We start from the raw sequence: 9,957 nt of genomic DNA on the forward strand, positions 1-9,957 counted from the left end.
GGGGCCAATTTAAAGAGTGTAGGTTTATTAACTCTTTTCAAGCGATTATTCTCAGTGAATGGCTGCCTTAGAGATTTAGGGAAACCCAGAATTTGGGGGCTGTGCTGGGTATTCAGTGTTCTTCCGCTCTGAATTCGGAGGTCACTGCATGAAGACCAAGCTCCCAGGTCACTGGCTTTGCACTGGACATGCCCAGGATGGGACACCGGCAGGATGGGGATTTTATTCCAGACCCCGCACCCAAGTCCCTCTCTCTGCACACACACACCCCTGCGCCCCATCACTATCACTCTGCTGAGGCCACCAAAACAACCACCGAGGCAGTAGCCTTAACCCCGTAAATTTATCCCTTCAAAGCTCTGGACGGGCGAAGTCCGAGATCAAGGCGTGGACAGGGTGGGCTTCTGCGGAGGCCTCTCAGGAAATGTGAGCTAACTAACTCTGCCAATTCAAAGGCAAAAAGGTCTTTTCTCCAGACAGATCCTTCAGAAATGAGTTTTCAAGAAACACCCCCAGGAGAGTTAAGGCAACCTACCCCAACCCCCAAGCTTTTGGCAAACCTTAATTCGCAATTACTATCTCCACAAAATGCAGAACTGAGTTGGAAAGGGAAAAAGAGACCTCGGGGCAGCTAATGGGGTCCAGGACGTGGATATGACCACCAGGTAGACCCCCGATGTCAAGTCCCTGGGTGCGGGTCTAACTAGCCTAGGTCACATCTAACCCCTGCCCCCACCTCGGCCATAGAGAAGGGGGCTGGCATCCTGGACCCTAGTGAAACATTTCGCATCCAGGCAGCCTGCTTGCACGCGGCCAATCCCCAGACCTTTCGAGAGCTTGCTGGAAAAGGGGGCTCCCTGGCCGAGGGCTGCTGGGGTTCCCCGAGTGCAGGCCCAGCCGGGATTTAGCATCCTCTCCTCCACCCCAGTCTCCCGGGAGTGCCCGCCCGGAGGCGACTGGGACTCGGAAAACCGGTTTCCAAGATCAATTCCCGGAAGGCCCGGGGCGACAGGAGATTAAACAGATTGGGGCGGGACCGGGCCCTCCCGCCCGCAGAGCTCCGCTGCGTGGGCGGGTCCCGGCACCTGGGGCTGGGGACAAGGTCCTGCGCGCCCGGCCCGCGCGCGGCCATGGGACCCAGGGCTCCGAGGGGACGCAGCGCGCCAGCTGTCAGGTGCGCGGGGCCCGAGGACGCGGCCCCCACTCGGGACGGGGATGGGGGCTTGGGGAGGTGCACACTGCGCGAGAGTGGTCTCCGGGACGCGCGGGCGGTGTGTGCACCTTGGAGTCACCAGAACGCAGCTAGACGTCCGTCCCGCAGTCGGAGGGACGCGGGACCAGAGAGCTGGTTGGAGGGGAGGGCAGACGAGGCCAGACGGAGGGAAGTGGGGGGCGGTCAGCGGAAGGGGAACCGCCGGGCTGGTGCTCGGAGGCCACGCCCCGGCAGAGAGAGGCCTGGTCCCCATGCCCCACTGCGTAGGACGCGCTCCCTCGCCCCGAGTACCCCCCACGAGCAAGACATGCCCCCCAAACACTCTCCCCCTCAGAGCGCTGCGGCGTGCCCCCTGGGTCTAGCACGTGCTCCCAGCCACCTACCCCCGGAGTGCGGCCGTGTCCACAAACCCCACTGTCTACGGCACGCCCGGCCCCCGCCTTGATTCCGTACCCCCCAACAGCACGGCGGCGTCTCCCTCTCTAGCACACGTTACCCCCCCCGCCCCACTCCTTTCCTTCCCCCATCCCCGCTTCGTTCCGTCCCCCACCCCATCCCAGCACGGCCGCACCCTCCCCCACTCTGAGACACTTCCGGTCCAGCCCCTGGATCCCCGCCTCCCAGAGCGCGCCTCTTCCTCCTTGCACGGCCCCGCCCCTGCCCGGCCCGGTCCCCCAGCTCGAGCCCCAACCCTAAAAACATGCCCAGTGCCCCAGGACCCCTTCGCCGGAGCGCGGCCGTGCCCCCTCCTTCTCCTCCCCACCGCCCTCTAAGACGCACCAGGCCAGCTCCCCGCCCGGAATGCGGCCGCCCCCTCAACCCTCCGCCAGGCCCTGTCCCGCCGGGCCTTCCAAGTCCCTGTCCCCGTGCTGCGGACTGCTGGCGCACCAGGGCGCAATCAGGGGACCGGACAGCACTGGGGGCCCTGCCGGGGGACTCCGGGGCACGCTCGAGCTGCCAGCCAGGAGCCAGGAATGAGGATCAGGGCCCTCCAGGCCCCGCGTCCCTCCCGGTGTATGGGGCGGGCAGGGCCGGGGATCCGCGTCCGGGACGCCCCAGATCCCTTGCCCCGCGCGGTCGCGGGTGCGCCCCGGCCTCGCTGGCAACGCGCGCTCCAGGCCCGTGTTGTGTCTCCCTGTCGTGGCTGGGGTGCTTTGAATCCCACATTCTTCCTTTTAAAATGCATGTCTCCCGCTGCTCCAGCCCTCTGGGTCCGCCCCCCTCCTGTGAGGTCGCTCCGGGGTCGGAAGGCGCGCTCTGGCCTCCTGTGCGCGGGGAAAGGGAGGAAGGCGCGGCCGGGAAGGCGAGCGCTCAGCCCTCTCATCCCGCCCTTTAGGGAGCGCCCCGCACAAGTAGCAGGATTAATGACCAAGGGGAGGGGAGGAGGTACCTGGACGAAACCCTCGCGCGTTCCGGTTTTCTGCTCCGCCTGTTAATGTGCGAGCAGTCAGAACAAAAGGAACCAGCACCTAGATGGGATCCCTTGGTAAATCCTAATTTAGGGCAAATGCATGTACCTTCCCAGCAAGCCGCTTTGAAATACCGACTGAGCATTCCAGATCGTCGACGTTAATTTTGGCCTTTTTTTTTTTTTGTCTCTCCAGGGACTCTTTGTCGGTTCTACTCCTTCTATGTTTGCTCTCGAGGACTTCCGAGTTAAAAGTTGCAAATGCCTTTAAACCCAATATTCTCCTGATAATGGCAGACGATCTTGGCATTGGGGATCTTGGTTGCTATGGGAACGATACGCTCAGGTATAATGTCCTGGTGATGCTGGGGGTCCTGGTGCTGTGTGTGTGTATGTGTATGTGTGTGTGAGGGGCTGCATCTGGCTGAATGATGCATTTAAAACGTGCCTGTAGTGGGAAGTTCCTTAGCGCATCAGATCTGAACACCCAAGAAATTATTTTTTGATCGGGAAGCGGGGTCCTAAACTGAAGTGTTCAAACAACGCGGCACCCTGGTGGGTGGGTGTATTCCTTTCTTATGGCTGCCTGAACAAAGGACCTCCAATGGAGTAATTTTAGACAACAGGAATTTCTTCTGTTTCAGTCCTGGAGACCAGAAGTCTGAGATCCAGGCGGGACAGGGGTGCTGAGATCCAGGTGGGGAAGGGCGGCTGAGATCCAGGTGGGGCAGGACCATGCTCCCTCCCAAGGCTCCAGGGGAGGGTCCTTCCTGCCTCTTCCAGCTTCTGGGGTCCAGGCATCCCTGGGCTCATGGCCGTGTCCATCCCATCTCTGCCTCCATCCTCACGTGGCTTCTCTGTGTCCGTGTCTCTTCTGTCTCTTACAAGGACACCTGTCATTGGATTTAGGGCCACCCTGATCCAGGATGAGCTCATCTCAGATCCTTAACTAATTACACCTGTAAAGACCCCGTTTCCAAGTCACAGGTCCTATTCAGAAATACTGGGGATTAGGATGTAGCAGCTCTGCCCCTGGGGCTGCTATTCACCCACGGGGGGAGCTTAGTGCACATTCACAGTATGCAAGCTTCTACACCATCCCTGCTGGCAAACATGTGGACGATGATGTTTGCGTGGTCTATGCAACAGGAGGAGAAAAGGAAGAAAAGCACCTCATTCCCTTTCTTTTAGGAAGGCCACCACCCCAGCATCACACAATCTGCCTTGCAGTAGCTGCCCACCTTGGGACTGGCCTACAGAGACCCGGGCCCACCCCCTTTGGTTGCAGTCTTCCCGACTGCAGCAGAACTCTGCCCTGTGTATGCAGGGATCTTCCTTCCCCATGCTGAGCCTGCCCAGTTGTACTTGCCAGACAGGCCATTCACCCAGTGAAACTGGACAATTCATTGGCTTCTGGTGTCTTCAGAGAAGTGCATCCATCACCACGGTGCATTTTAGAATATTTTCACACCCCAAGAGAACGCCTTGCCCTCTCCGAGCCATCTCTCCCTGTAATGGACTGCATCGTGTCCCCCGGGATTCGGATCATGAATTCCTAACCCCTCAGGACCGTTTGCGGCCTGCTGCTTTGGGTTAAGAAAATGTAAGCCATTAAGAAATTAAGAAACTGGGAGTGCATGCCCAGTACCACCACGAGGGGGGCAGCACCCATGATTATTATTATTTTTTTTTTATGTCCAGTGTTTCGCCTTCCAACTAAAATATAGGCCGAGTGGAAGGAGGGTCTTTGGGGGCATCCTAGAGCCGGCAGGGATATTCTCTTAATTTAATGCATTGACTCATTGATGAAGACATTGAGCCAACAGACCACATGGGTTGCAGGGCGCCCCTTACCGATGTGGGGGCCATGCCCTTCGCGACCCGCCTGTAAGGAATGTGGGCATTCTGCACAAACCTACCACACTTCCCTGGTGTTCAAAATGTTGTCTCCACTGAATGTCCACCAACCCCAACGTGAGCACGGCACACCCCATTTAACAATTCTGCCCAAGTAAGCTATCAAGGCTGACAGGTAGAAGACTTAACTTGGGTTTAAGACCCACCCGGTTTAGAGAAGCTGTCTTTGCTTTCGAGCACATGCTGTAAGGCCTCCTTCCCTTCATCCTTAGGAGATTTGCTATGACATTTTCCCAACTCCTTTAGCACATAGGAAGTGAAGCTTCACTGGTAAGCCGTCCCGTAGAATTCTCACCAGCAACCACGGTATTCACTGTGCATGCCTAAATACGCTGGAAGGCGCTTGTGTTCGAAATCACGTGAGACACCCTTGTTTGGCAATCACTCTGGTCGCGCATGTGGGCCACACCAGGTCTGTCTTTCATATCTGGCCTCGTAAGAAATGGAAGTTGAGAACCCATGAGCTGTGTGATGAATGTGTAGTTACCAAGGGTCAGCGGAACAGGAAGTCAGGACAGAAGAGGGGGCCCCGGGACTGGCTCTGTGGCCCCAACCCTGCTTCTGAATAGCTGTGCCATCAGTCACACGTCCAGCCTCGGTTTCCCCTCTTGATATAAGGCCATTGGATGATCTCCATGTTTCCTTCTTGGTCCATGATGCAAAACATGGAAGGGACCCCCTGATGCTCGAACAGCAAAGCCACACCAGACATGTGTGAATGACGGAGACAAGTCTGTAAGTACGTGTGAAACCTGCTCGTTTTATTAGCATAATAGGAAGAAAAGATCTCTCTTCTTTCAGGAAAATCTCATACATGCCCTGCCCCTCCGTTCCTTTCATGAGAGTCACTGGGCTGTTTCTCAGCATATTTATATCATTCTGAGACACTCTCATACTTTCTCTCTGTTTTTAAAATGAAAATATCCCACAGGCCAGAGGGTTATTTAAAAGGAAAAGAATGCATAAAAAATGAAAGGCACTTGGGAGTAATATATTAAGATTATATCTGCCAATCAACTTGGTTAGGGAAAGAAGGAAATCACATAAATTGATTGAGAAGCACAGAATTTAAAATCAGTAGCATTTTTCCTGTTTGAAGGTATCTTTTAACAAGTAGAGGGATGAGATTCTGCAGAAGATTTCGATGCTGAGGTTGAAACCTGTGCTGTTTTTCATTCTGTTCCACAATGTAGATAATCATGAAGACATCTGTAAGAGATAAATACTTGAAAGAAGAGAGAGAGATAGCTAGACAGACAAATGGATGTATGTATGGATGGATGGATGGAAAGATGGAAGGAGGAAGGAAGGAAGGCAGGCAGGAAGGGTAGAAAGATGGATGGAGGGATGGATGGATGGATGGAAGGAAGCATGAAAAGAGGAGTGAATAGATAAGTGAATGAATGGATGGATGGAAAGATGGATGGAAGGATGGGTAGATAGATGATAGATAGATTGGTAAATAATAGATGGACTATTGGATATCAAACTAGAGATAGAACTTTGGTAAACTGAAAAATAGGTCAGAGCTAATATAATTATACTTAATTAGTAGAATCCTATAAGCCCTTGCAATTCATGTTCATAGTTTAGTCAAAAAAAAAATTTTTTTTACAGTTGGGTTATTGAAAACAACCAGCATGAGTACAGAATGGGTGATTTTTTATAACAGCATTTCTATTTCGGTTGGTTGCAATTTTAAAGAGTCAAAGGTGACCAAAGTGGCCAGAACAGTCTTGACTGACATGGCTAGTCTCCAAAAACAGAGGCACAGCAGGGCCCCAGCAGCTGCCTGAAGGAGCGGGTATCTGAAATAGTCGCTTCAGCTGTGGTTTCTGGGCATGCAGGAGGGGCCTGGAAGCCACAGCTGAATGAGTACAGACAACAGTTTGCACACAAGAGGGAGAAGGGCACTCTCTATCTTTAAATACGAACAAAGCCATCAGAAAAAAAGCTTTAGTGGTCACAAAGTGGACGGGTGGTTGTGAACTATCGGAAAATCTATGATTAATGGAAGATGGGAGCCTGAGGATGGAGGTGCTTGAGCCACAACCCCCAGAATGCCACACTCGGTGGATTTTTTAAGTCACACGGATAAGGTGTGACTTAAGGAGGTATTAAACCCTCCTCTGGCACTTCCTAGCTCCAGGGACGGACAAGTGGCTCAATCTCCCAACTTTGCTTGCCTCCTTGCAAACGGGGAGATCACTCCGATGACTAAGAAATAGTTGGGATGAAAGATAACACAGGGATTCCAAAAATGCAGCTTTTCACTTTAATAATCTCCAAAGGTGTTATATTATTATATTACTGCACTAACTCAGAACTTACTTAGTGACCTCCCTTGCATTTACACCAAACATCTTTTGAACACTTTCCTTCTGCCCATGACCTCTGTGCTTAACCAGCTTCGAGGATTTTGAAGAATACACGTAATTTTTCTTTTTTTTTTTTTTTTTCAGACAACATATACTATGTTCACTCAGAGGGATCAAAACAAAAGCAAAAATTAAAACTAAAAATGTGTTCTTCAAAATTGGCAATGCCATCTGAGTTAGTAAGAAAGGTATTTACCACAACGTTTGGAGAATGGTCTTGGCCGTGGTCTTGATGCGTCTGAAAGTTCTTGAACCCAAAAACCCACAGTAGGACTTTGGGATGCCCGCTGGCTCCTAGAAGTCCTTCAATTGGCCTATAGCTCCTTCAGGATTCATCTTATTTCTATCCTCTCTCCACAAAACTTATGGACAGGGACCCTCTGGGACACCTGGCATCCTTCCACTAGCAAGCAGTTTGGGTCACAGGGATTTAGAAGTGGCTTGTGTCCAAGAAAATAGCATCCACTAGTGCTATGACTCAGCCTGGGGCTGCCCAGACCCTCAACAAAGCCATGGTCACTTCTGCGTGCTCTGGGAGAACAGGGACACTTAGAGGCTCTTCTCCCTGGTAGATGATGGTTGTGGACCACTCTCAGCTCCCTCAGCACCCTCCACCAACACTCATACTCAGCAAAGAAGCCCTCCACACATGCCTCAAGTCCCCTCCAAAGATCCCTTTAACCTTGGGGCCATTGGACCACCTGCCCAGTAAAGAAGTTTTAGGTATCGGCTCTCAAAGATTCTATTCCAGCCAATATAAATATTCCAGCCAGTGGCTTCAGTCTTCATGTCTTCCTGTCTCTCTTTAATCCACTTGCTCTCTGCTAGTTAACCCTTCCACGTGGAAACCTGGTGGTGCAGGCAGGAAAGGGGCACTCCTTCCCCATTCAATTGGGAAGACGGTTTCCCGTTTGTAAAATAGAGCATGCTCACAGAGGAGCAAAGAGTAACAAGCTCTGAAAGACCCACCTTCCTGGCCACAACTTCCTGGCTGACAAAAGCAGACACCAAGAGCAAGATGGTGCACAACTCTTATCACTACACACAGCAAAAGCATCAAGGGAAGCTTGTTCCTGGCCACCAAGACCTTTGGGTGATGCGGTGGGCTGAGATGGTGGCTGTGCATGCAGTGGGTTGGGCCGCAGTCCCGGACCGGGGAGAGGGGCTCAGCACCTTCTGCAGCAAGTGGTCCTCAGTACATGTGCTCATGCTGGTTGTTTTGGGGGTGGGTCCATCTGCCTCTGCAAGACACCATATGCAACTAATTGTAAGACCCTCAAGAAATACTCATGTACTCCGTGCCATGCCTTTTGGTGCAGGGATCCCTGTAAGCATCCGTCTTGACGGAGATGTTTGTGTGTGGTTTGCACAGGACACCCAATATCGACCGGCTTGCAGAAGAAGGTGTGAGGCTCACCCAGCACCTGGCGGCCGCCCCCCTCTGTACCCCCAGCAGATCTTCCTTCCTCACGGGGAGGCACTCCCTCAGATCAGGTCAGTGTTGTGGGGATGACTGAGAAAGGGGCACGTCTGTGTCCACTCATTACTTGTCCTTAATATTATTAGCGGTGGTTGAGATCCAGGGAAAATGGTGCAGATATAATCTGTGGTGGCATCACCTAGAACTTACATAAAGAATACTGTGTTTTAGGTAGTCATGCAATGATTTGGTTGATTGGGAATTCAGAGCCTGGAACTCTCCAAGGGTAGCTGGTTATGGTTGACATTGTATTTATTTGTTTAAATATTTTAGTCGATCTTGATATGTAGTCATGATTTCAGACAGGCTCTGAGAGAGCATGTGGGGAGCTGAATAATGGTCCCCGAAGATCCCACATCCTAATTCCCAGGTTGGGTGAATGTTTCCTTATATGGCAAGGGGGACTTTGAAGATGGGATTAGGTGAAGGATCTTCAGATGGGAATGTCATCCTAGATTATGCAAGTGGCCCAGTGTCATCACAAAGGTCCTTCTAAGGGGAAAGCAGAAGGGTCAGAGTCGGAGAGGGGCAAGGAAGAGGTTGGTGAGATGCACTGTGAGGCTGCAGCAGGGGGCCCTGATTTGTTTGTCAGTGTCTGCTTAAGCTGAATGCATGCACACCCTGTGACCCAGCAATTCCTAAGTAGGTGCCTAACATGTACACACATGTACGTTCTACAAGAGATGGAATGAGAACGTTTACAGCAGCATTGTTTGTACGGTGCAAACACGGACACAGTTCATCAGCCGAAGAGTGGGTTAATAAACTGGTACATTCACATACTGGAATATTGTTGTATTAGTCTGTCTGAGCTGCCGTACATAATACCACAGAAGGACCAGCCTAATCAACAGAGATTAATTTTCTGATCATGTGGGAGGCTGGGGGTCTGACATCCAGGCGGGGCTGGAGACTGGGAGTCTGAGATCCAGGCGTGGGCAAGGCTGGTTCCTCCTGAAGCCTCTCTCCATGGTGTGTAGACTGCCTCCTCCCTCTGTCCTCCCATGGTCATCCCTCTATGAGTGTCTGTGTCCTCAGCTCCTCTTCTTATAAGGACCCCAGTCCTATGGGATCAGACCCCACCCCGATGACCTCATTTTTACCTCTTTAAAGACCCTATCTTCAAACACAGTCACATTCTGAGGTGCTGGGGGTCAGGTCTCTATGTGCAAGATGCTAGTAGCAGCCACTCTCCCCATCGAGTTGTGACAACCAAAAATGTCTCCATGCATTGCCAAATGTTCCTTGGGGGTCAGAATTAATTACCTTTGGTTGGGAACCATTGCCATAGATAGATCATGGATAGAAGATATAGATAGATATAGATAGATAGATAGATAGATAGATAGATAGATAGATAGATAGATGATAGATAGATAATAGATTGTTTGATAGATGATAGATTAATAGATTGATAGATGATAGATAGGTGGATAGATGATAGATGAATAGATGGGTGGGTGGGTGGATGGGTGGATGGATAGAGATAGATAGATGATAGATATAGATAGATACATAGATAGATGATAGATATAGATAGATACATAGATAGATGATAGAT

General features: G+C 51.6%; 1 protein-coding gene across 1 annotated transcript in view; it reads left to right on the plus strand.

Moving 5' to 3' along the window:
- Positions 1 to 1,066: 1,066 nt before the first annotated feature.
- The window catches only part of ARSD (arylsulfatase D), a 19,416-nt gene continuing 10,525 nt past the window's right edge, over positions 1,067 to 9,957 (plus strand). Inside the window, exons 1-3 of the mRNA XM_021684776.1 lie at positions 1,067 to 1,174; positions 2,818 to 2,967; positions 8,289 to 8,410. Of these exons, the coding sequence (XP_021540451.1) occupies positions 1,131 to 1,174; positions 2,818 to 2,967; positions 8,289 to 8,410 (316 nt within the window). The 5' untranslated portion in view covers positions 1,067 to 1,130. The remainder of the gene's footprint in view (positions 1,175 to 2,817; positions 2,968 to 8,288; positions 8,411 to 9,957) is intronic.

This window comes from Neomonachus schauinslandi, chromosome X, assembly GCF_002201575.2.
Source record: "Neomonachus schauinslandi chromosome X, ASM220157v2, whole genome shotgun sequence".
In the NCBI taxonomy this organism is placed as follows: Eukaryota; Metazoa; Chordata; class Mammalia; order Carnivora; family Phocidae; genus Neomonachus; species Neomonachus schauinslandi.